We start from the raw sequence: 27,237 nt of genomic DNA on the forward strand, positions 1-27,237 counted from the left end.
TCCTTCTCCACACAGGAGAAGAACAAGGACAAAGACAAACGCTTCCGTCCACTCTACGACATCCCCTACATGTTCGAGGCCCGCGAGTTCCTCAGGAAGAAGCTCATCGGCAAAAAGGTAAGAAGGACCGACAAGCTCCCAATCATTCTTTTGTGAGATGTGTGTGTGCGCCAGTGTGTGAATCAACATGATTGCCTCTAATCAGCTTTAATGAATTAAACAATAGCCCTAAATAGGAATTCCCCCGGTGGCTGTACAAGTGCTCCAACACTCTTTTACCCAACTCAAGTACATTTCTGAGCTTGATATCTATTTCTCGCTGTCTCTCAGTGTGAATACCAAGTGCTCTCAGTGGATGCCCTGGGGCTCGGTATTGGCCCGGACGCACCCTTTAAACAAGCAGTGTTGATTTCCCCCTCTTGTGTCTATTGATCTGCCGGGTCTGTACGCCTTGGGGGACCACTATGATTTACGCACATCCGACCCAGTAGAATGCAGCACCGAGCTAAAGAGCACTTCACATCAGCTTAGGTTTTTTTTTGGATCTTAATGTTGAATGCATGAGCTCGCGTGTTGAATACAAAATTGTGAAGAATTTAAAACAAAACAACCTTTAACCTAGGTTTACTATCAACTCCAGCAAGTATTGATCCATAACTAATTTTAAATGTTGCAGACCTTTCCATACATAACAAAAAGTACATTTTCAGCTTGCAAAAAGCCGAGTTCCTTCAATAAATCAGCGAAATGACACCTACATTGTTGTCTGTTGTCTGTTCAGTAGCAATTCTGCCGCCTCCAATTGCAGCACTGGCACTGAAGGAGGCGGCTGTTGTTCACAACTTCTCCTGCTACTGTTGTCCGCTGCCCGAGTTAAACCCTGGTTTATTCTTTTCCAAAACGGTAGCTTTAATAGTTGTCACATCTTTTTCCATGATGGGAAAAGATTGTAACAAAAAGAATACTTGGGGAATTGAAGCTGCAAACACAATCATCCTGACAAAATGACTTCCCCAAACACAAGTTCCCTCATAATTTCTAGACTGTATTTGTATTTTTCTTTTCGCTGTATATTTTAGGTGCTTGTACCTGAACAAATGATTTCTTTCTGTGTTTTTTGTAAAGTCAAGGCTTGCTCCTCTGTTGTGCTGAGAATGTACCAAGCAAAAACAGATGTAAATGTAGATTTCAGGTCAGCCTAACAATGGACAGAGTGAACATTTCTATCTTGCACACTTTCATAACTGCACAAGTAAAGGAAAAAGAAAAAGAAAAAACACTACAGCTTGATAAACATAAAAATATGCACCCACTCAAAGCCAAAAGCCAAGAGAGTTCCTGTTGGCGTTCTCTGTATGAGAGTGAGATTCATATCCCTGTCCCAGCCTCTCATCACAGTCATTTTAATCATCCTCATTAATGTTTTTTTAATGACAGAAAATTTAGCCGTAAGCTGGCTTTTGACGAGTGAAGCGAGAATAATGATTCTGCTGTTTATTTGTGGTGTTTGTTTGGAAATAATGAGCGTGTGTGCGTAATGGGAATGCAGGGGGACAATAGCCATACCAAGGTGCAATGAGGACCTCAACATATCCCAGCAAGATATATGATGGTACAACACATGCCTCATAACAAGATAATGAGTCTGTGGACATGCATGTACATGAAGTCATTATATATTTATCTATACATTTATTTGTAACACACACACACACACACACACACACACACACACACACACACACACACACACACACACACACACACACACACACACACACACACACACACACACACACACACACACACACACACACACACACACACACACACACACACACACACACACACACACACACACACACACACACACACACACACACACACACAGACCATCCTGATGTAAGCACAAACGGAACAGGCAATTTTAACAGAAAAATTAAATTCATTGTATGATAATTATGGGTGCATTCCAAGGTCTACTTCTTATACAACATGCATGTTGCGGTTTTAATTGTTCTTAACACGCACACGCACGATATCTGAACATCACAGCCCGGTTGGATTTCATAATATTTCCTGCTGAGACTCGGGGGTATTTCAAAAGTCAACTCAGCTAAAGCGTTCCCGTCCCGTTCAAAGCCTCAGGCAAGTGGCTGTTTGTAGAGTTTTTCCGAGAGGAAAGGATGGATGATTGTGTGTGCGCACGTCAAAAAGAGTTAGCGTCTCAAGTGTGTTGACTACGCGTGTTTTCACTGGAGTGAGTCAGTGGCCCTGTTTACAATGTGTGTTAAATTGCTTCCTGGGTGATCCGAGTCGCAGCCGCACCGCCCTAAAGTCAGTCGGATGCTCCACGTTAGTGTGCCGAAAGGATTCGGATCACTCAAGCTTCTGTCGGAGGCGGTGGCCATTAGGAATGTGTTTGTCCACACAGAGCGGGGCGGATGCAAATGCACCCTGGATCACTTAATCAGTGTTTTATTATGTGAAGAGAACAACAACCCTCCTGAAGCGCGGCTCATACCCAATGCAAATTACTCTCTCCTGCTCCAGTGGTATCTCGTGACTTTGTTTGATCTTGACTTGACATTTTGCTTGGGATCTGGTTTTACCCTGACTCTTTCCATTGTTGCTATTAGGTTTCAGACAACTGTTACGCAAGTTTTAGCTACCTTGTCTTTTGATATTTTTAGGAATCCAAGGCTCGGTTTATACAATGTCTTAAGCTGAGAACGCAAAACCGTCATTGTATTTTGGGTGTCTGTTTACATGACAATGGCGCTCGGAGCTCCTGAAAACCCAATGTTTTGAAAACGGCTCCCAAGGTGGAACTTTTTGAAAACACTGACTCCATTTCCATGGAAATGGGGGGGGTAAATACAGCTTTTTGTAAACATACCAACTGGATATGAAGATGCCGCTGCTGCGCATACGCACCACGTCTATAGTAAATAGTTCTCATGAGTTGATGGACAACAACAACAATGTTTGCCTCTAGAGTGTCATGACTAACAGCCCATATTCTCCTGGGACTTGGTAGTTTTATACTAGAGTCACCCGTAATAACAATCCAAATTTAACGTCTGTCCATAAAGATGTCGCTGTACTCTGCTTTGTTAATGTTTGTCGCAGTGGTTTCATTACAATAACAAACAGCGCCAACTTGTTGCCCTTACACTTTATTTTTGTGTAACTGCTGCTTCTGTCTAAACAGACGTCGTTTCCAAAATGTTTCAGAGTAAATGCCAAACTTTTCTGTAATGAAAATGCAAAAATGAAGTATTTTTACTTCAAGCATTCATATCTGTCACACAATATTGTGCACATCAGTGTAATTGGAAGTGATCTTTTCGTCGCAGTACATCCATAAATGCATGCCACAAAAATAAAATGGAAAATGAATAAAACCTACATACGTATAATAAACACAAATTAGTGATATTTAACAAAATCTTGCTGTCTGTCACTTTTCAGAAGCCCTATTTACACGACAATGCTTCAGGTGAAAATGCATTGTTTTCCTGTTTTCATTTCGGCAAAGTTTCATGTTTACATTGCAACGTTTTTAAAAACGAGGTCCATTTACACAGAAATGGAGGACATGCCGACAGAGATTTAGTTTTTCTGTTTGCTTTCATAATGAAACCACACACATGTGCGAAGAGAACAATACGCTATAGAAATTGCCAATGGCGAGTACACAGACATTGGATAAATAGCGATGGTGATTGCTTTTACGGATAACTCTCAACTATAAAACTACCAAGTCCCAGGAGAATATGCACTGGGAGTCATGACACTCTGGGGGAAAACATTGTTGTCGTCATCCATCTACTAGCACACGTGCAGAATAACTATTTACTATGGCACATGCAGCGTTTCAGTTTTCGGCAGTTTCCATGGAGAAAGAGCATTTTCAAAAAGTTGCGTTTTCAGTGGCTCCAAGCGCCGCCGTTGTGCAAACGGGGCCTAAAGCAACAAGCTGTCTGATCGTCTCTTCTGTCAACAGTTCCTCATCAGCCAAATCACATAGATATCATGATCTTAAGGGAGCTTATGACTCTGACATGTTTGTCGAAAAAAAGACGAACCATCCTCAAGCTGAAAGCGACTGTCACTCATGACATGCCAAGCACTCCCCCATTGTCCAAATTAATTGACTTTCTTTCAGTGAATGTAGTTCCTTCAGTAGGATGGGAAATACTGCCAGTCTCTTGAGTGCCAAATTTTAGTCCAGCATGAAAACCTTGGTGCTTAATGCTCCGCTGGCCTTTTCCAAATGCTTTACAGTGCTTCCTCTTGCTGGCTGGAGTTGTAGGCTGCAGCATAAGTCCCCACAATTGATCCCCCCCCCCCTTTTTTCAATTTACACAGAAACTGCAGACTACATGCATTTTCACCAGCTTTGTTAACACATGTAATACCCACTCAAATTGTCTAGACTTGTCCAAATATTTACCAAGAGTCAGACAGTTCGAAGCGACTGCAGTTTGGTGTTTGTGCTTTCTTATTCATTAGTTAAGGCAGTTTGTCAATTAGCAAAGTGCAGGGAATGAACACTAAAATCATCTCTCCTTGGTGTGAAAACAGAGTACTCTTACGCACACTTCCACAGTTTGGAGGGGAAACAGAAAAAAAAAAACTTGGCAGGTACTTTGTTCCAAGGAACTTGGGGACTTTTGTGGATTTCGACAGTTTGAACAGCTTCATGTAATCCCTGACAACCTTGATGGTGGTGATGAGATCAGGGCTCTGGGGGGGCCAAACACATCCTTCTTCTTGTCACTAAAGACGGCCCTTTATGACTCTGGCTGCATGTTCGGATCATTGTCACTCTGAAATATCAATTCCGAAGCGATCAAACACACCCCTGATGATATTGCATGATAGATAACGATTGGGCAATATAAAATGCCTTAAACTTTTGCACGACAGTGGGTGTGTATATCCTATATGGTGCCATATTCCTCAGCATTTGATTAGTATTGACGCTGGATCTCCCAAGTGTGTGCTTATAGGCTCTTTTGAAGTGAGTTAGGTTTAAGTGGAGAGCTCTTGCCCATTTGCCAGCAGTGCAGCTTCCTCTCGTCTCTTGCTGCAAAATCAATCGGAGAATAGCAGGAATCTTGCTGCTTTCTCATTTCTTTGTTTCGAAGTCACGAGGTTGAGTTAAATCCTCTGTCGCCTTTTATATTTTTTTAATTAATTAGAAAATTGCGGGTTGTTGGAAGACGTTGTTCGCTGCCTTGACAACTAGAAAGATTAATTTCAGGTGAAATAATCACCGGCAGGCAGGAGGTTTATTTGTATTGTTAACCCTCAAGGCTTTAATGTTAATCTATGCTGCTTTGCCACTCGTGTTGTCAAGATGAATGCAGCTGGGGTTATGCAGATGCAGGTTTGCGCTCCTGCAAAAGAGGAGTCCAGACGACCCGTTTGCTGCGGTCGTGTCTCGAAGCGATAAGCTGTGCAGAGACAGATTTGGAGCAGTGAGGCTCTCACATCAGGTTTCCTCCAGAAAGTTTGCCTGGTTAAGCTCAGCTCCTGTATTTTTATTGTAATCACAGCTTGATCTGGAAAACCTGTTTGAGTCTTCCCTAAAAGAAGTCGATCACTGACGTTGATCACACACTGATTTACTGTTGCGTCACAAAAGGGGTTTTTCATCGTATCGTCCAGCTTGAACCGAACTAAACCAGAGCGAATCGGCGCTTCTTGCCACAGGGTTGAGTTATCAGATTGACCCCCAAGTATTCCTCATTGACAAGCGTCTCTGTTTAAGCTCAGGAACTTGCCCAAGAGTGCAATACATTACATGAATTGGGAAACAAGCAGATTTACCCCTGACTAAACCTTCTCGGATGTGACTGAGCATTAACTACCAGCCCTAATGCCACAGTTCCTGTTAGTGAGAACAAGGCTATATTAAACGCTTTTTTTCTTATCGAGCCCCTATTTTCCATCTTTATGAGGATAGCATGGTGCGTTTGATCTTTTATAAACCATGTCTAATGTTCATATTCAAAAGCCATCCCCCCTTTTCTCTCTTTTCTTTGGCCAAGCAGTGAATATATTTGATGGCTCTCAGGGGCTGGAGAGAATAGTGCGCTTCCTGGCCTAGTCTTTAAAAGCAAACTTTACAGACGCTCCGGGCACTTTATACCTGTGATCACTTCAATGTGGACTGATCTCTTGATAGTAGCAGACTCATAAGAATGGGATATTGCATTAGGTTCTTAAAATAATAGTTTGTTTTTCTATTTAGCACAGTCTCAGTAACTCCCTGCTCTTTCTATCAGAACATTTCTTCTGAACTATCCCACTGCAGCAGGCTAAATATGCACCCAGGCATTTTTCCTTTTCACTTGACGTCTGTCTGTCTCCGACTTTCTCATATATATCCCCCACCCCCATTGAAATAGCAACGCTTGCATGGTGACATAATCCCAAAAAGCTTGATTTGGCTAACTTTATAAGTAGTGCTTCTTGTGTGCTTGGGTCTCAGCCTCAGCAGGAAAAAAAAAAGTCAAATGGAAATGTTGCATTAAGCCACTTATCAGGGTTGAGCACATTCGGATAATCCCGCATGCTCAAAGTGGCTCCTGTTATGCAGCTGCTTGTGTAGTACTGTTAGTGACAGAGTTCCCCCCGCTTATTGGTGTACGTGTGTGAATTCATGAGAATGTCTTGTGTGCAAAGTGGTCTTTGGTGTGGCTTGCATGTGTATTCGTGTGTGTGTGGGTTCCAGCAGATGCAGAGCGGGTAGACTGAAGCGTCATTAGGTCCCATGGTAAAAAATACAGATGAGGCCTTCGTCTTCCTATCGACATTGTACTGTCACACACACACACACACACACACACACACACACACACACACACACACACACACACACACACACACACACACACACACACACACACACACACACACACACACACACACACACACACACACACACACACACACACACACACACACACACACACACACACTTCCCAGCAAAGCTCACTTCATTAAGTGAGAGCCAGCTGCGATTACAGCTTGCTAAAACACTGCAGCAACTTAAGCACCTTCTCTTGCACACACAAACAGCGTTGATCATTCACCCACACACTGTTCTACTACCAAACCTTCTCACCATATTCTTCCATTTGCATGTATATTCACCCCCCCCCCCCCCCCCCCTTTTTTTTTTTCTTTTAAAGGTATTGCACATTCTCTTCTTGTGCTTCGACCTGTTTGTTGGCAGATCAGTATATTACAGCTGGGTGCTGGCACGACGGGTTAGATGTGAGGTGCAGCAGGCAGTCGGAGCACAACGTAAACCTCCCACACTATCGGGATAAGCTTGCCTTTCACGGCGTCCCCATCTAGAAATCCTACTCTTGCTGAGCACGTGCTGGGCTGTGATTACGGTTATGATCACAACACAGTGCATGCACATTTTTAATAGCGTAGCTTCGTGTAAGTTGCCTGCAAAAAAGCTTAGTCATTTAGGATTGCTTTAAACACTGAATATTTCACCTTGTAAGACGAGTCTTGCAGTCCTGTCAGGATCGGCTCCAGTGGCCATATACCTTTAGAGTATCTTATTCAAATGTGTTGCCAAAAGTATTCGCTCCCCTGAATTTACACATAAATGAACTTAAGTGACATCCTATTCCTAAATCATAAGATTTAATTTGATGTCCGACAACCCTTTGCAGCTATAACAACTTGAACTCCTCTGGGAAGGCTTTCCACAAGGTTTTGGAGTGTGTTTAGGGGAATGTTTGAGGTTGGTAGCTTTTGTCTCTGCAGGAAGTTGGCTACTTCTGCGCACCACGAAAGATCACGAAAGACCCCGTGATCTTCAGTGGCCTACCACTTCATGGCTGAGTGGATGTTGCTCCCAATTGCTTCCACTTTGTTCTAGTTCTACTAACAGTTGATTGTGAGGAAGTTTCACGACTGGACTTATTGCACAGGTGGTATCTCATCACCGCACCATGCTGGAATGCAATGAGCTCCTGAGAGCGACCCATTCTTTAGCTGCACACCTTGGTGCTTGCCACTGGCCATGGAATAGTTTTGAACACCCTAATTGAATAATTTGGACAGCTGATCAAACACTTTTAGCAATATAGTGTATTTTGAGTGCTGGTCCTCTGATTGTACTTGTAAAGGCCAGAAAAGTGATCCCATACTGTATTTTTTGGGACATTCCCTCATCAGTTAGCACTATTTATGACATTTAATCCAAAAACACCATGACTCCAAAACTGTCTGTTTCCCCTTTAAGGGTTAATATGACACAGAAACACGAACGAGAGCAGTGTTAAATATCTGTACCTGGTGGAAGTTTGGATGACTACAGGGGGTATGTGTCATATATCAGCCATACATTCATCCATCTTTCATGCTGCTTTATCCGATCTTAAGAGCGCAGGGGGCTGTAGCCAATCCCGGCTGCCTGTGGGTGAAGGCAGGATTCACTCCAGGCAGGTTCGCAGTCCATCCCAGGGCGCACACAGAGAGACATGCAATTGCATTCAAGCCTACCGGGAATTTTAGTGTCATTTAACCTCAAATGCATGTTTTGGGACTGTGGAAAGAAACCAGGTCATCCACACACACAGGGAGACGACACGAATGCCACAAAAATCCGTCACAAAGAAAATAAAACAATTTATAATCGATTGTTAGCAGTGTTAACTAGGCGTATGCATGCCTCTCGTACCTCAGCAGATCAAACACATTTCATCTTGAACTCGTCCCGCTGCTCTTATCGCTTCCTCCTCTTTCTAATCCATCCACAGCCTCTCCCCCTCTGTTTCACTCTTCTCTCAGGGGTTCTTCTAGATGGCTCCGTCTTATCAGGAGATCTGTTAGATCGCCCGTGGAGAATAGGCCTGGAACTCCTCTAATCTAACATTGCCTGGTCAAAGTTTATATATGTGTCATCACTTGGCTTGATAGAGAAACTACAAGCGTTTGGGATACAGCTCATAGCATCAAGCATTACATTTTGCTTCTGTCTGAATCTCCCACGCCGACCTCCTCATGTTGTGTCCCTCAATTTTTCTGGTCTTCTTTTTGTCTTCACTTCCACCTGCGCAGTAATGAGTGTGCACCCTGAATACAACAACCCAGAACAATGCACTGTGTGTATTCTACTACAAGGAAATGAAACAGGAACACAAGAATATGATTTTTGGATGTGGTGGTTTTTGTCCAATGTCCCACGAGGGAGACGATCTCAAACCAATTCTTCGGCGACTAATACGAGTGTTTGTCAGTATTTATTGTAGGTGTTATTTCCATGCAGATGGGAAAGAGGAGTGCGAATGCAACTTCGGGCTTCTATTGTTTTCTTTTTTTTTTTTAATAGAGTAGAGCTCTTTCCAGCAGATTACGCTCTACCTATAAAACTTTCTTCAATACAGACCTTTTTTGTTGCACTTATAAGTTTAATTATAATAATGATGCAGTTGATTTCTAACTGCTTTTCAGAAAGTCAGTGTAAATAATGAATTGAACACAACAGAATTGTGTTTTTGATGTTGAAGGAACCTCAGCGAGGTTATCATTTGGCTCGAATTAGACAGTTTTGAAGTGGGTGTGGTTGTGATGGATGTGTGGGTGGTAGCCTGGCGATGATCATCTTGAACTACTTTACTGTGCCATATACTGTATCTCAGCCCAGCTAACATTCTCCAGGTGCCATTTTAGTTTTGTCTTCTTGCTGCCGAAGAGTACACTACAACACTCCATCCTGCCTTGACAGAAGCTCTCTCTCTTTCTCTCTCTCTCTCTTTCTCTCTCTCTCTCTCTCTCTCTCTCTCTCTCTCTCACTCCCCTCTACTCACGTCACCATGTCCTCATCCTGTCCATCTAATGACAGGCAGACATTGTTCTTTCGTGTCCCTGTAATAGGCCTGTCTGCCTTATTGGCATCTGACTTGTGTCTGTGCTATGACGCTGTGATGCAGAGCCAGAGTCCCCCTCCACCCCCTCTGCCCCATCTCTCCCTTCACACTTGTCGTACATAGTTGAAACGTAGTTCTTAAATCGCCCAATTCATGCACCGGTACGGTCGCATCCCAGGCTGCTGGCCACACAACGCAGGCTTTCCCTGTCGCCTGCATGTGCTTGTACGCTCGCGCACACAGCTGAGTGACTAAAATGTATCTTCAGGGTGGGTGGTTGGAGTGTATCCCCAGGGAGCTCTGTGGAGAACACACTGTGTAGGGTCATCTGGGTTCCATCTCTGTTCCCCGTGCATGTGTTGTGTGTGTGTGTGTGTGTGTGTGTGTGTGTGTGTGTGTGTGTGTGTGTGTGTTGTGTGTGTGTGTGTGTGTGTGTGTGTGTGTGTGTGTGTTGTGTGTGTGCGTGTGTGTGGTCCCAAACACCCACCGTGTGTTAATACCCCTCCTCTGGGGAGATTTACTGTGCTGCCTGATGTGATTCACTCTGACTCGGGGTGACCTTGAGAACTGGGACAAAACGAAGACACACACACACACACACACACACACACACACACACACACACACACACACACACACACACACACACACACACACACACACACACACACACACACACACACACACACACACACACACACACACACACACACACACACACACACACACACACACACACACACACACTCACTAATTATCATCAGAACGGGTGTTGCCTTCACTTTGCCTCTCCGTTTTTATTGTATTTTAACCCTCAGCTTGCACATCTCCTCAGGTCAACGTGACAGTGGACTACATCAGAGCAGCTACCGGCCCAGGAGAGGGCACGCCTGCTTTTGCAGAACGCACCTGTGCCACAGTTACTATTGGCGGCATGTAAGTAAAGCACCTCATTGTGACATAATAGGAGGTTCACTTGATGTTTTATTCTGTTTGGGTTGATTTCCTGTATTGTTCACATGCTTCACAGCTGAGACTATCAGTGCACACCATCTTAAGCTTGCAGCTCCCGTTAGTTCCAAATAATCAACTATTGTCAGAACGTATACGATGCAGTTTTGAGGCCCGCATTTCACAATGTTTTCAAACTATTCAGAAGGTCGGATGCTATCAGAACCATAATGCACCCACGCACATTACTGGAAGCTAGAGATGCCATCTGATTCTGTGATCATCACATCACAGTACACAAGCACACACGGGGGCCATACATTGCTCTTTGTCAGTGCTTTCCCGCACAGAGGTCAGGATCTGGCCCCGTCAACTGCTAATTACAGCCCTGCCTCGGCCGACAACATCAGCCACTCAATTTCACAGATAACAGTTGGCGTGACCCACCCATGAACGCTGAGGTCGGGGGCTCAGCCACTCGGTGGGCTGGATGTTTCCAACCATGTGCGGCCATGGCTTGTGGCAAACCGTATTATTTATAGTCTCCGTCAGAGTTGTCGGACACTTGGCACTCGGTTGCATATGTTAGAAGAGCTCGGCTGTGCTTGAGGCTTGGTGGCCTGCTGTTTATGTTAAATGCATACAACCCTTATGCACTAATGTTCTGAGCATGGTGGCGAACTTGCCGCGATTCAAATTCATGTTTCTATCATGTAATTCCACACGTTGTCCCTATGGCAGCTTAACCAGCTACTACAGGACTCCATGTTCCAGTTGTCACTTAGGTTTGTTTTGGACTCTTGCCATCGCCTCAGAATAAATATATGGGTCTGAAGAGCCTAAAGCCCATCCCCACTTCTGGACATAAAGCTTACTCATCTCAACTAGAAGAGTTGCATTTTTTTGTGGTGATATTTCAACCCATACATTTTGGCAATCAGAAAATGGAACTTGTTACTGGCAGAAACATTCCTGCAGAAAGATAATATAATTGATCTGAATGACAAAAGCTCATTCCCGAATTTTCTTTCGTTCTTTTCTTGTTCTGCCTTTGTCATGAGTACACTGAGCCAGAACTACTTTACATGGCACAATTACTTGTAATACTCTGTTCTGTACATCAGTACCACAGTGAAGAAGTAGTTGGTCAAGTGTGCAATGTCAACGTTCTGTGACCTCCTCTCTTTTCAGATTTCAAATGTTCGATTTACCACCCTGAGAGTTCAGTAGGAAGCCGGAAGGTGTGTTTGTTTATATTAAAAGCATCTCTTTGTTATCTCTCCCTATAACTAGCAACATAGCCGAGGCTCTGGTCAGTAAAGGTCTGGCCACGGTCATCAGATACAGGCAGGACGACGATCAGCGCTCCTCCCACTACGACGAGCTGCTTGCCGCAGAGGCACGGTGAGGAACATGCGCCCTTTCACACAAAGCACTCTTCCGCACTCCCATTTTCATTTCACACGAACTCGCACGGTGATACGCTCGACACAAAGGGCCTCTGATGACTGTTAACTCAAAGTAAGACATTTCTTTTCACGTCCCGATACAAATGCATACATGTGCACACGCCGCACGGATCTCTGTTTTGACCTTGAGAAAATCTCACACTTGGAAAATGGATTGACAATCAAATATGACCTTGAGGCTTTTTTTCTTCTTCTTCCAAATAGCTTTTGTGTTGCCTGTCACATCCAGTACCGCGCAGGTGAAGCAATTCACTTATTATACTGAATGCTTTTTCAGCTAAGTAACAACCCATCACTGCAACAGTTTACTGGATGAACATATATTTGCACCAAAATGTTCACTCATACATGTACTGGTGGATTTCAAAATATATATATATGTGTGCACATACACCTTCTGAAGCATTAAGCGCTGAATCGGAGGCTTTCTTTACACAGGCCCTATGAATATAATTATATGGTGGTGCAGCCGGGAGATTTAGTACAAGCTTTATTACCCTCCCATAGATTAAGATCTGCTTGCTATAGGTAGAGCAGATGCAACCACAGCCTCTTTTTATAGGATTAACTCCTGCCCACCCACATCCCTTTTTCTACTCTTTCCCCTACACCTGCTTTCCCTCTTCTTTTTGACAGTTTGTCCTCATTTCTGCACCCCGGCTTCTCTTCAGTTTTGTCCTTTCCTGGCCTTGCTCTTCTGGGGCCTCTCTTTTCCCATTTCTTTTGCTCTGTTCCCCCCCTTCACTTTTTCTTGCTCTTTCTGCTTCTCTCTGTCCCTGGTGGGGTCCTATTAGAGTTGATGAGAGGTTTCTCTCTATAGCCTTTTATTTTTAGTTCCCACTGCACAAGGCCAGTGGCCCACAGCCTTCACAGCACCTCCTCTTGGCTACTAGCCGCACACATATATGCATATACATGCTTACATATATGATTTGTCTCTGAGGCACTGGCCTGCATTTCATTGACCTGGTGGTGGCATGATTTCTCCTCCACACCAACAACCACAGGTCATCCTCATCTTATTTGACCCTTGAGGCGTTTCAAAGCCGCTCTCACCACTGGTCATCATCACTTAGCCCCCAGCTGATTCTAAAGAAGCATCTCTCATCACTCCATTCCTCCTCAGCTCCCTGTTCCCACTATAATTTCTCCTTTATTGTAACTCTTCTCTGACCATTTCCACTTTTCTTCCTAACCCCGTTGATTATCTCTGAAGCGCCTCCCACTAGTGCTTCTAGTTGAAGCTTAATGTCAGTTCTGGTAGGGGAAACAAAATTTTAATTCCACATCTCAAAGGCAGGGCCCTCTCTATGTATAGACAGTGATGACAGCCTAAATCATTTTCTGTATAATGGGGATACTTGAACTCTTTTGGAGACCTGTCTTTATGGTTTGACTTCAGGGCCATCAAGAATGGGAAAGGACTGCACAGCAAGAAGGAGGTTCCCATCCACAGAGTGGCTGATATCTCTGGGGTACGTATCTTTTTTTGCGTGTGCACACATGCAAATGTTTACCATGAAAACGTAGGGCATTCACACAGACAGCGAATACAATTTAACATTATTAAAAGGGGACTCGGCTCTAAGTAGCCCTAATGTCTGGCAATGATTCGTGAGGCTGGAAATTCCTCGAAGACGATCTATATCCGTTGACTCACCCTATAAGTAGCCCTCTAAAAATAATCGCCAGCATGAATAAAACCATCAGCGGTGCTCGGTCCTGGCTTGTTTACGTGTGCCCGGGGACTTGATAGAGGCATCATTTGGTTAATGAAGCCTGATTGGGAGTGCTCACAAAATGAACATTAGTGTGGGAAAACCATAAAATCTCTCAGTAACGAGTAATGGGAGTTGGGAACACATCCTTTATAAGCTTGTGGTTTTTCTTTTTGTTCGCGCGGGCCAATAAGACGTTTTTACAATGTTACTACTGTGATTTGTCTTCTTGTCTTTTGTTCACCATATGGTCCCTTTCTCCTTTAATGTAATTGTCGTTGCAATAACTGCCGAGAATCTTCTGAATACGCATTTGTTTCTTTTCATTAGCTTTTGTCGTGTTTCTGATGGCAACTCTGAGAGATGTAGTCTTGTATGACTGCGCGCTGTCACGGCGTTTTGAACCCTCGTGCAGTTAATGTGCCCACAATTTTCAAACTGAATAGCCGGCTTATTCAAACTCGCTTAGAGAGCACAGCAAAGATAATTGTGGTCAACTGAGATTACAATGAGGTGCACGTTAAACTTATGTTTGAATAAAAATGCCCATTGTAAGTTTGAAAGTGCTGTACTTGCTGCTCGTTTGTTCTTTTTTTTTTTTTTTTTTTTTAAACATTTTATTATCCTCCCACCATCGATGGAGAAAATTGAGGTCAGAAAATTGAGGTGGACAATTCATCCTGTTGTAGTTGGCTGACATCAGATGTTATGATTTATTACTTAACTTACAATAGATTAGATATGCATTTTATATTGTATTTTCCAATATATATTATTTTCCTTTTCTATTTAATCTGACCTTTGTCTTGGTGAATCTTGTTTTTTGACGTTGGGAGGAGACGGGCAGCAATATTCTTTCTGTAGAGTCCTTCCAGCTTCCAAACCTGTGAGACTTGCTGGGGAAAAAAGCCTTAAATGTGGCGTTATTACTGTATTTGTTCACTCGTTCACATGCTCACTCCTACGTGGAGCGTTAACTAGGAAAATGGCAACAAGGTGACATTTGAATTCTTTTTCCCAACGTATTGATTATTTTTTTCACTTTTAATGCACTTGTAATGTCATTTTCTACAGAGGCCTTTCAACACTCCTTTCCTCTCTTCATATCTCAAAAGAAGTTGGAAACGCCTGATTTGCTCATTTTGGCCCACGGGCCTTATGTTTGACACCCGTTAAAGTGCAGTCATCCACACTACTCAGGCTCTGATTATTTGGGGAATACTTGGAGTGCACTATTACAGAAATTAAAAGGGTAATCTCCACAGGCCAGTATAGAGCACTTTAAAGTGATGGTTAGAACACGGCTTGTTTTCTTTGGTTTTCCTTCCATTTTCATGGATTACCTGACCAACCTGAAAAAGTACAGCAGGTAAACAATCCCTCACCTGCTTCCCACTCATAAATAAACAAGTCAGAATTCATCCCAGTTTGGAGCTACAGCACATCAGCTGAATGCATCTTTGTGTGGAGGCGGCTGTTTCGTGTCTCTAATGACTGAAAGTGTCATAAGTCCACAAAATAATCTCTTCCAACAGCCCTTAAACTCTTTTTTCTTCCCCCAAAAATCGCTAGTGTCCTTATGTATCCACGTACTTATTCGCTGCCCTACTCGCATACATGTGGAAAGCCACTAGATGGTGGATAGTGAAATACTCCAAACTGAACTTCAGAAACATTAGCGCCTCATTGTCTCCATCACTTGAGCTCAGTTGTAGTACATGTACTCGAACGCTTTTTTTTTCTTTTTCTTTTGGGAAACTCTGAGTGCTTCTACCAGATTTGATGGTCATATAAGTTCAATAAATTACAGTTGGGAGCATTATAACAGAGACGATCAGCCAGTTTTAAGGCTCGAGGGTTTGACTAATAAGTCCAACATTGATCTGCATAACAGCCCTCAGATCTCCCGCCCCTCCACGTGGTGACCGCACGTAACGACCCGATATCTTATTGTGTCAGCAGGACGGATAAATTACTAGACCCTGTAAAAATAATTATGGCCTTGTTGTGCTGACTGAGCACCTCGTATGTTTCATTGGGGGTTTTAGTGCATTTTATATTCACCAACCTCTGTCCGACTTAACTTTTAAAGCTTGATAGTGGTAGCAGGACAAGTTGCTCAATAGTTAACCATGATAGTAGTGATGAAAAGTGTGGTTATTAGAAAATGGTTTAATTCAGCCAGAATAGGATGGGTCGCTCCGAACATGACTGAGATGCCTGTCACACGTTCAGGTCATCTACAAACACTATTCTCATATTGTTCTGTCAGTTTTCAGCAGGATTCGAGGCTCTGTGTAGGATTGTTGCCATTGACTGCCGGTAGGTGTGCATGCGCACATTAGCTCGACTAATGTAATGAGCATTATAATAAAAGGATAAAAATAGCAGCACAGCACTCCAACCCAACATGCTTTCCCTTTATTCCCTATTTTCTCCCCTTCTGATATGTGCCAGCACACAGCTGCTTACAGCAGGGTCCCTTCATCTCAAACACACCGGCAGAATTTCCTGCAACTATACATCAGCAACCTTTTGGTGGTAGAGGTTTGTTAAAAGGGATTATGTGCATTGAGTGGGACGCAGTTAAAATTAGAGCAGAGATAGGTTTATAAACGTATGGTGTAGGAGATGTACAGAGGTGGTGGGAGGAGAGTGGATAAAGCACTTGACTCACCTCGTGCCTCTAAAGGTTGCATAATGAGGTCCTCTCCTTTTCTCATGTCTCTTCTTTTTTTTTTTTCTTTTTTCTGAACCGAGTTGGGCTGCACAGCCCACACACTGCAGGTGCTGCGAATGTGTTTGTGTGAACGAGAGAGTGTTTGCTTCTGACGTCTCCCACTCAAGGGGTTATTTTGGATTTCAGTGGGTGGAGTTCAGGTGGTGCAATCTTATGGCTAAAGCACCATACCCTTCCCTCTCAGACTCATGCTTACACCTCAGTGTTTACGTGCTTCACGTGTTTTGTTTGGTTTCGGGAACACTTTCACTTGAGCCGATGCTTCTGACTTTCCTTGCCCCCCCCCCCCTCTCATCCACACTGCCACACACGCACACACACACACACACACACTACACTGGACCATGAGTCACCGGTCTGTTGTGCCTACATGCTCATGCCTGGAGTAGGCACATATTATTATGATTTTTTTTTTTTTTTATCGTTTATGAATCTCCCCCTGCCACTGCATCGCAAGCCCTGCATGAATACACATGATTTGGCTCCGCTTGTAATTTTGGCCCGGGCACACACCAATAAGCTTGTGACTCAGCCTTCGCAGACCGAGATGGAAGCAGGAAGGGAGAGAATCATTTCTAATTGTAAGAGGTTCAAGACGTGTCAATGGGAAGCGGCGCAGACTTCATTAGGCCACACCAAGTTTAAAAACAGCACACACTCATCAATAAACCCCTTTAGTCTTTTTCGTCTCGTCTATTTTGGTTGACGTGTGCTTGGCTGAGATTTTCTGTTTATACAATATCCAGTTTGATTTGTCACACCTATTTTAGAGTTTTATTATTATTCTTGCACACATATAATTCACTTGAAGTGACTTCATAAAACCTTGTTTTTCTTTTTGACGCATAATTTACTAATCAAATAGATCTTCCTTTACACAGGGTTATCACAGCTACTTTGTTTTACATCTGTCAAAAGTGATTTGTTCCCAAACAGCAAATCACTGAAGAGTCCTTGCTTGTAAGAAAGCTTTATGACTTCATAAACACGGTTATTGAATGTTGTCTTTCTTTATTCCTTCAGGACACACAGAAAGCCAAGCAGTTCCTTCCCTTCCTGCAGAGAGCCGGCCGGTCAGAAGCGGTAGTAGAATATGTCTTCAGTGGCTCCCGCCTCAAGTTGTACATGCCCAAAGAAACCTGCCTCATCACGTTCCTCCTTGCTGGTGGGTATCTTTAACCGATTCACTCTGCGCTGTTTCATTGACTCACTTCTGCTTCTGGTTGGCCGTTGGCCTCATTCAGGCCTCGTTTTTACACGACAGAGTTTCAAGTCGAAACGCATCGTTTTTGCGTTTTCGTTTCAGAAAAGTTTTGCACTCAAACGGCGACAGTTTGAAAACAATATACTTTTCATATCGAGCCACTAGTGGGCGCGGTTGGACAGACAACGAAGGTGCACCGTTGTGCTTGTGTGCAACAGCAGCATTTCAGAAAGGTTGTGCTCCCCCCCGTTTTCATGGAGACAAGAGTTGGAGCATTTTTGAAAAGTTCCACCTTGGGAGGCGTTTTCAGTGGCTCCGAGTACTGTTGTCATGTAAATGGAAGTGAAAGACACAATGGAAGTTTTTCTTTTCACATGGTCAGTAAACAGTTTTTTTGTTGTTGTTTTTTTTGTGTATCATAGTTGGTGCAAACTACACAGGTTGTGTGTTCATAAACTCCTCGAACCTCTAAGCAGCCTGCGTTGATGGGGCGGGTGGGGGTGGGGCTTGAAATGCGTGCCAACCACAGCTCACCAGTGATGGCGTGAATCATGTGTTCCCTTTAACCTCACCTTTACCCCGACCCATCTGGCGTTCTGCCACGTTTGAAAGAATCGCCTCCACAGCTCACCACTTGGTAGCACTCGTGATTACACGCTGGCCTTTCTGTCCAGGTAAAGGGAGCTTTAAAGTTGTCACTAAAGTTGCAACTGTTGTCAGATTTGTTGGTTTTTTTTAGTGCCGTCTTGCGTTTTGTAATTTCTTTTATTGCTGAAGTGCAGAAGCTGCTTTGTTCCAGCCTTTTGTTCTTTAGTGTTGCAGAAGGTCAAACTATGGAAACGCTGTATGTTCTCTGAATTTAAAGTTGTACCTTTTGGCATTCAAAGACAGTCTGCTTGTTCTTCCTACCCGAGCTTGTTTGTGCCTCCTACTCGATGAGAGGAACGGTTTAACAGACGAGAGGTTCGCCACTTAATCGGGTGTTAAATGCACAAAGTTCCTCAGGAACAAGAAAATCCATCCATCTTCTGTCTCTTTATCATACCTGGGGTACACACCTGGACCGGTCACCAGTCAACACAGAGAGACAGACGGCCACACACTCACATCCTCATACTCGGTTTGCGCGACATTGTTTTGAGAACAATGTCCGTTTATGCGACCGAAATGCTGAAAACGATATGACAAAAACTGTGGCTCAACGTGCAAATTTTGACACACTAAAAATAGGAATCCGCTCCGGAGTGAATTACAGCAGCGGCAACATTAGCACGTCCTTTGCTGTTAATACTGCAGGTTTCGTTTCCAAATGAGAATCGATAAGATAATCCATAAGCAAGAAGCAGAATCGAAAATGGAATAGGAATTGTAGGAATCTTATCAATCCCCATCCCTATGAAACGCAGCATTCTCAAAACGTTCAGTTCTCCCATGTTGACACAGGAGAGGCAGTCAGAGCGTTTTCAAAAAGTTCCACCTCAGGGGCACTGTTATGTAATCGGACACCCAGAATTCTGTTTTCACGTAGAAAACATCTTGTAAGCAGAGCTTTATTTGGACAATTTCACCACCTCATCAAAGTCATCTAACCTTAAAGCGCACACAAATTTATTTAAATCTTTCGGAAAAACGCCACGATAATTCTCATTGTCGGGCAAATGTGCCAACAACTACCATCACTGAGGTTCTCGGAGAAGTAAATCCAGCTAATTATCTTTTTAGTCGACTTTTAAGCATTTGTTGATTCCTGCTTGTCAACTGAACGGATGTGATTTCGTTCACTTTTAAATATCACAGTAGGCCTCGGACGTTTTGGAGAGAATAAAAGCAAACGAAACGTATCCCACGACTCGACATGAATACCGCATGTTGACTCGTGGGATATCACAAGTGACAGTCTTCACAGCTTGAAAGATATAATTGTCAGATTGGTGGAATGGCGCTACGTGTTGGTTGCAGTCTCCCAGGGAAATATGTCCAATCATTTCTACCCATTTTCAGTGTGAGAAAACAACAGTACGAAGTTTGGTTGCGAGATGCAGATGGAATGAAATACAGACTCTTTGATAGCAGGTCTAGTCATTTGTTTCGGCTCCTCGACTGTCTTGACAGTTTGTACTGGTAATAAAAACACTGAGACTGTATCTTTGGCAGCCAGCAATGATTTGCACTTGCTCCCGGACCATGGGAATGGCGAGAAGGCTGAGCCCTTTCCACAACGGATGATACTCTTTGTCATTGTTGCAATCAGAGTGCGCCTCGATCCATCTCCATTTCAGTCAGACGTTTTGCCAGCCATACAGTCCCTCCTCATTTCCTGTCAGACAAACACCATATATTCCTCACAAGCACCCCGCGTGGCTGAATCACTGATGCAATAATTAATTTTCTAATTTTGCGTCTGATTGTCTTTGCTCTCCACTGATGGTTTCTGTAATTAAGTTTTTTTTTTCTCTCTCTTTTTTTTTTTTTTTTTTTTAAATATCCACTGCCTGTTACATGATGTATTGACATGACCCCGGCCAATCAGCAATCTGCACATACGACCATATAATTATTTCACTGCGCTGCTTTTATGTTTTAACGTTCAACCTTAATCAGAGTGCCAAATGCAGACACACACGCAAAACCTTCGTCAGGTGTGTGTGAGATTATGTTTACACACGCTCAAATGTTGAATTGATTTTATTCAATCAAACATTATTAACAAACGGTTAAAACCACACTGGGGATAAATTTAATCGGATTGTTCGTGTGTCAGAATTGAGATGACCTATGATGTCTTTAGTACACACATTAGTCAGGATTAATAGTGATTAATACAAATGACCCTCTTGTTATGCTTAACCTCTTTTCTAGTTAGTTTTTTTACCCCCTGCAAGAATGTGTATGTGCCTTTTCCTATCATATCATTTTATGTTTTTCTTTATGTTTATGAGATAAAATAGCCTGTCTGGTGGCCGTGGCCTCAGTGTTTCCATGTATGAATGTTGTTGTATGCGTGGCTTTTCTGTGTGTGTGTGTGTGTGTGTATGTGATAACTGATGTCAAACCTTTAACCATACACGAAACAAAGCCCTTAGGCACAAAGAGAACCCCTTATTATCTCTCTACCTCTAATCTCCAAGCGCACGCTATCTCCTTCCACTCCCCCCCCCGCTCCCCGTCAAAGTTATCTTCCCATGTTTTATTCACCCATCTACACCATGGGCTGTGTTTAAAATGACACGTAGGATAAATGGCCGCTCCGAGCCTTTAGTGTTTATCTGTGTTTCAAATGACAGATGCCCTCCGGACGTTTTGTTTTCTTTAAACTATTGCATATAGTTGACAGAATATAGGTTGTGTTGAGCAGTTATTCAAATAGGTCTGTCATTATTGTACACAATATAACTCCCAATGGTTCCAACAGTTATCCGTAGGGGAATATACATACGTAATACGTGCAAAGCATTTCAGAGGGAATGTGTCTCGCGGTGGTTGTTACTCCCGTGACTACCGTTTTATTCCACTTAGAGTTGCAGAGAGGAGGAATCTGATGCTGGATCACCGAGTGAGGTTGCAGCCCGGAAAGAATCTAGATTTTATGAACGATGAACATACATTTACACAAAATAATCTATATCGAAGCACACACACATCTATCTCGAAATACAAACTTCTATACATAAACACATAACCTCGGTTTCCCACATGGAAAGTTCAACATAAGATATGTCATCTTTCAATATTATGTACTATATAGCATTTACTAAGTAGAGGATTGTCTTTTTTTTGTAGTATTTTAGCAACACTGCAACAATTACATTTTTAAGTTTTGACTAAATATCAAAATCTTTAATTATTTTAACTGTAAATGTTCAAACTACGTAACCTGGCTTTATATAGAGTATAATGGGAACTGATACCACTACCATATGGTCATTGTTCATTTTCATGTTATGACACTTGACATTGACTGATATTTAAATTGGACGCAAATCAAATGTATCTACTGAACACCAAGGCAATTCACAGTGCTTTACACAGAAAAAAGAAATACATTAAAACAAAGTGATTAAGATGATGAAATACATGAAAAAAAATGCTTCACGTACCGCAGGGAAAAAAAAGGAAAAGCTTTATTAAGATAAAGGTGATAAAATGAGTCAAATCTATTGTTTACATTCTGTATAAAGGCACATGAGACAAATTGTTGCTATGCTCCTTGACAATGCAACAGCAATGCTTTGGTTTTACAACTTTATTTTAATGCCTTCACAAGGTTAAGTGTCATTGTTTGACACCCCCTTCATTTCATAATAAGGGTGAAGAGAGGTTTTCCAGAAGTGGAGGCCTCTTCTGTGATTTGCATCGAGTGCCGGGTAAACATCGACTACGCACAGGGAAAAAACAAATAGATTCAAAAGAAGTCCTGCATTAGTCACCGGTTTCATTTTACGGTATTTACTTCATTTTGCATTGAGCGTGGCCAAATTTTTTATTCTTTTACAATGTTGTGGGAGGCCATTGAAGAACAAATTGTTTACAGTAACGCTGCAAATGAGGATCCCCTGGCAGGGAATGCTACAACACTGCAAGGCGTAATCACAACACCGAAACACCACGCAGGCATCTTTGAATTTGAACGCCCAGCATGCATAGCCACCGGTGTATTTTTACTGATTTAGTGATATCCTTTGTCCTGATTTAACACCGTGCTCTGTCTTGTGAGGAACCTCAAAGCCTTACTGTCTCTTTCCTTTCCCGGAGTTTTCCTTGATGGATAAAAACAAGGGAAACGGAGGGTCCAGCAGCCGGAGAAGCCCTGGCTTCAAAGAGGGGCCGGAGGTGTGCCTCAGGAGTTGAAGGGTAGTTCCCTTTACTCTCTGACTGCATCACCTTCCCTTTCTTCTTGTTTTCAATCACAGGCCTCTGCAGTGTCACTTCCATGTGCAAGTTAGATGAAGGGTAAAGAAGATGTCCTGCGTCTTGAAGAAAAGGCAAGGGGTGTTACTCAGGAAGGTTGTTTGGAAGACTGCGGTGAGGGCGATGAAAGGCGGCGCCGGAGTAAAAGATGCAGAGGCCAAAAGGACAGATTGTAAAGAAACGGGATATAAAAAGAGAAGACTCCAAAAAAAAAAAAATTTACAATTGATGTGAAGTATGTGGGTTTAAAGGCATATTGAAGGGAAGGCGAATCAAGCAGTGAGAAGACTGTAAAAGTTTATTGGCTTCAATTCCTTTGACGGAGTTTGAAATGAAGGCCACAGCAGGTGAAGTGAACTTTCAAAGTTACTCAGTGAGGTACGTTGAGCAGTGGACTGTCAAAAAGATGAAACACCCATCACTCGGACACAAAGATTTACAGTGTCAGCACGGAGCATTAGCCCTCATGCAGTGGGTGGCTTAGTGCCATTTGTCTGATTTTTGATTTCTGTGTGTGTGTGTGGGTACACTTACACACCAGTACACACCCAGTATTGTGTGAGGGCAAGCGATGGAGAAGTGGAGCCGAAAATTTGTTGTCCGGGTACAAAAAAAAAAAAAGGTTAGCGTATTAGCAAGTTGGTAAGAGAGCAAGCCAACAAATATATCTGGCACTTATGGCCTCGATATAAAGTTCTAATGTGGGACTTTAGCACTGCATGTCATTAGGATTCACACGTCTTTCACAAACCTGGCTTGTTTTAGTCCTTTCAGGCATATATTAAAGCCCCACTGCATAATAAAGCTGCTTGTGAAAGACGACACATTAAGTTTTCGGCGATAACTTATTTTGTTGAGAATTTACCGCGTCGTGCGCTGTAATCTTAAAACTAAACGGTCTACAAGCTGCATCGGCCTATAGACAAATCAATCATCCACCACATCCGTTGAGTGTCTCCATGAGAGGCGGAAGTGTTTTGCCCACAACTAATATTTTACTTTGATATATAACAAAGTGAGTTTGCTGTGCATGAGATATAAATAAATGATGGATTATGCTGCATTATTCTGCTGCAGTGAAGGTGCCACCCAGTTTTTCCACTCGGACTCCAGGGAAAATCGAAGACGACACCACCTCCTTGTACCACGGCGAGATTTGGCGTGTTTGTCACCTGAAAGAAAGATTCTTAATTTAGACATTTTCCCACAAATCGGATAGTTTTGTCGGAGAAATCCCTGTGCGTTTGAGGAACGAACCCAACGTTGTCTGGGGTAATGAGGCCTTACATTAGAGGGCTGTGGAGAGATGACGGCGAGGCAGAAAGATGGATTGAGAGGATAAAACAGAGACATAGTCAAAGAGGCTGAGGATTTTTCCATCTTTTCTATAAATGGATCCCCATGCGTTCCTGACCCAGCGATAAGGCGGCTGTTTTCAATGTCTTGCAACCAAAGACAACCTGCGATAAAATTCAGACGGTGTCAGATATTTGGGGTGATCTTTACTGCCACATTTCCGTCTAGTGTGTTTTGTTGGCGATAGATGCTAACACGTACTGAGTTCAAGCCCCCTTTGCAAATTTGGCATTCCGCGTTCTGAACCACGATTGTGTCCAAATCTCTTTTTATGGGGATTTCTCTCCAAACACAGAAACGCCACAATGGCGAGCACTCCATTCACGTGACATTCTTGTGCAATCGCGTCGTTCAAGGCTGCGATTCAACTTTGGTTTTCACCGTGTAATCTGCACACGGCAAACTTCATGCTGTGTCGTACAGTGTGGCGAGCTGCGAACGTATTAGATTGTAAAGAGTTTCTGTATGTGCAGCTTTTAGGTGGATAGCAAATAGAGGACAGTCAATGCACAGTTGTACACAGGGGAATGTGATGGAGATTAACAAGTACATTTCATTAAGATGATGGCATTATGAAGAATAAGTAAGTGCAGGAGCTACACACACACACACACACACACACACACACACACACACACACACACACACACACACACACACCTCCCTGCCTCTAGTTTGTTTGTTTGCCTGTCACTGTGCTAATTATATCCTGCCAACAGCCTGTCAAAAATCAAGAATTAGTAACTTAGTAACACTTAAAAAAAAAAAAAAGACACTAATGGCATCCCTACTGAGCCGCCTGCATCTCACAAGTATGCATTTATACCTGCAGACATGCCGAACAGCAAGAGCAAAAGTGGCTGGCGGGTTATGAGTAAAAACGCAGGAAGCTAATCAATATGCACATTATTAGCAGAGGAGTTTGCGACATGATATATATTTGTGTAGATTGCAGTAGCGACACTAATGCATCTCCACGACAACATCAGCACATTTCCCCCCAGACCCATTTCCAAGAGATGAAGCTTATTATCTGTATGGGGTGGCAGAGGAAGAGAGGTCGACTCAATCTTGTTTTCCATATGTTGGGTCAACTGAAAGCACATTCAATTACAAGGAATAAAAAAAATATATTAGGAAAGAGAAGCCACTTCTGGGAAGTGAATGTGTAGGGATTCATCTAATTGGTTTTGGTTTGTGGGAAGAATTCTAACTAAAATGTAGATCATTGCCTGATGACAATTTCCCTATCTGTGTCACATGTGTATTTGCATTAAGAAAAATGTAATTTAGTCCTAATGACTGAAAGTATGAACGTGTGTGTTTTCACCTTTTCTGTAGTCATTAAACCTGTCCAGGTTGTAAATAATGAACATGCTGATGCAACTGAAATTGGATGAACGAGGCGAGTTGGAAATTTGCACATCCGCATCCTGGTCGCGATCTTCGGCGAGCTTGTTTAATCTGAATAGAAGTCATTATCTCCGAAATGAGATAACATTCAGCACCTTTCACTGGCAGTGCAAAATCTGTAGAAATTCAGAAGAATTGGATGTATGTAACGGCTGTATTGGATGGTGTCTGTTTAAACCACAATGTAAGGTGATTGGATTTTATCCTTCACCTCTCATGTGTCTTTTCTTCCATTGATTTGACGAGTATGTGTATCAACACTTGACCGTTATTGAGAGCGATGGTGGGAGAAAGACGAGCACGGCGAGGAATTTGTGAGGCGCTGTCCAGATGGAAGAAGAGCGAGCTGAAGCATGTGTGCATGACGGAGTGATAAAGGTGTGAGCTGAAGAGGGGAGAGCAGTATCACAGATTAAAACATTACGTTCTTCTCCGCAGGACAAACGCTCTACAGAGAGGAAGAAATAAGCCGCATGGCGGGACATGAGGGGGGTGGGGTGGGTGGGTGATCTAAACTCGCAGTCGTAATAAATTATGCTCTTTGGAATTGGGTATGAGGATTTGGGAACAACATAAATTGGTTATTTCCTGTCTTTATTCAAATGTTGCAAAAAAAAAAAAAAAAAGACGCAGCCACTACTGACACTTATTAAATCGGTATGGACGGATTTTAAAAGGCATGATGTCGGAACGATGAGTGCATGTCTCGTCTGTCTCCGAGATCAGATACGATGGATATCCTGGAGTTTGACCCAGATGTTTATCCTGGTGTCAGGCCTGCGTTACATCACGGCGCAGGTTAAAATTGGCCTCGCTAAGTGACTCCCTGCCTCGGTCTAAATGCTGCAGGGAGGTGGCTACAGTAAGTGGCAGTGCAGTTTGGTCATTTAAGGAGAGCGCGCAAGCGTGTGACTGCAGATAAGTCTCTGACTTATTTTATGGGACTTCTCATTGAGGATTATTACATTAATATTTGACCTACTAAATCATCCTTTTTTTAGGGCCACAAATCACTTTTTTCCTTTGTGTAATAACATATTTTGAGGATGTTTTTACATATTTAAAGAGCTTTGGCTGACTTAAGAAGAGTCTCTCCTGTGGGCCTCTAAAGCCCTTTGCATTGTGTGGGCCATACAATTAAACTCTTTATGTATTACATTCATGAGACGTCTTTTCTGTGGATTATGCTTAGGGAAAAACACAATTCCAGCCCTTATCGGCGCTCCGGCCAACCCAAGCAGAAACTCAAATATCTCCCTCTCTGCAATTACTTCACAGAGCAGTTTTAGCCAACAGTGTGCAGTATTTACTCCTCCTCTCGTCTGCATTCCTCATCTCTCCTCTTTATTCTGGCAGTGTTGTAGCGCCAGTGTCCCATGTGAAAGCGCTGTCCTGGTCCACTTCTATAAATACTTCCAAATGATCTTATCCATCAGTCTCTCCTCCTTCTCCACAACCTTCTCCCCTCTCGGTTTAACTGGAGGCTTTATTTGGATTTATGATGACTTATTTACACATTTAAACAATATTTAATAGAACATGTGCTGTAGATAGTCATTATTCACTG

General features: G+C 42.9%; 1 protein-coding gene across 1 annotated transcript in view; it reads left to right on the forward strand.

The window, feature by feature from the left end:
* snd1 (staphylococcal nuclease and tudor domain containing 1) overlaps positions 1–27,237 on the forward strand; it is a 182,771-nt gene that overhangs the window by 34,617 nt on the left and 120,917 nt on the right. Inside the window, exons 11-15 of the mRNA XM_080491780.1 lie at positions 16–117; positions 10,747–10,847; positions 12,156–12,266; positions 13,734–13,806; positions 17,813–17,954. Of these exons, the coding sequence (XP_080347906.1) occupies positions 16–117; positions 10,747–10,847; positions 12,156–12,266; positions 13,734–13,806; positions 17,813–17,954 (529 nt within the window). The remainder of the gene's footprint in view (positions 1–15; positions 118–10,746; positions 10,848–12,155; positions 12,267–13,733; positions 13,807–17,812; positions 17,955–27,237) is intronic.

This window comes from Lipophrys pholis (genome assembly GCF_963383615.2).
Source record: "Lipophrys pholis genome assembly, chromosome: 22".
NCBI lineage: Eukaryota > Metazoa > Chordata > Actinopteri > Blenniiformes > Blenniidae > Lipophrys > Lipophrys pholis.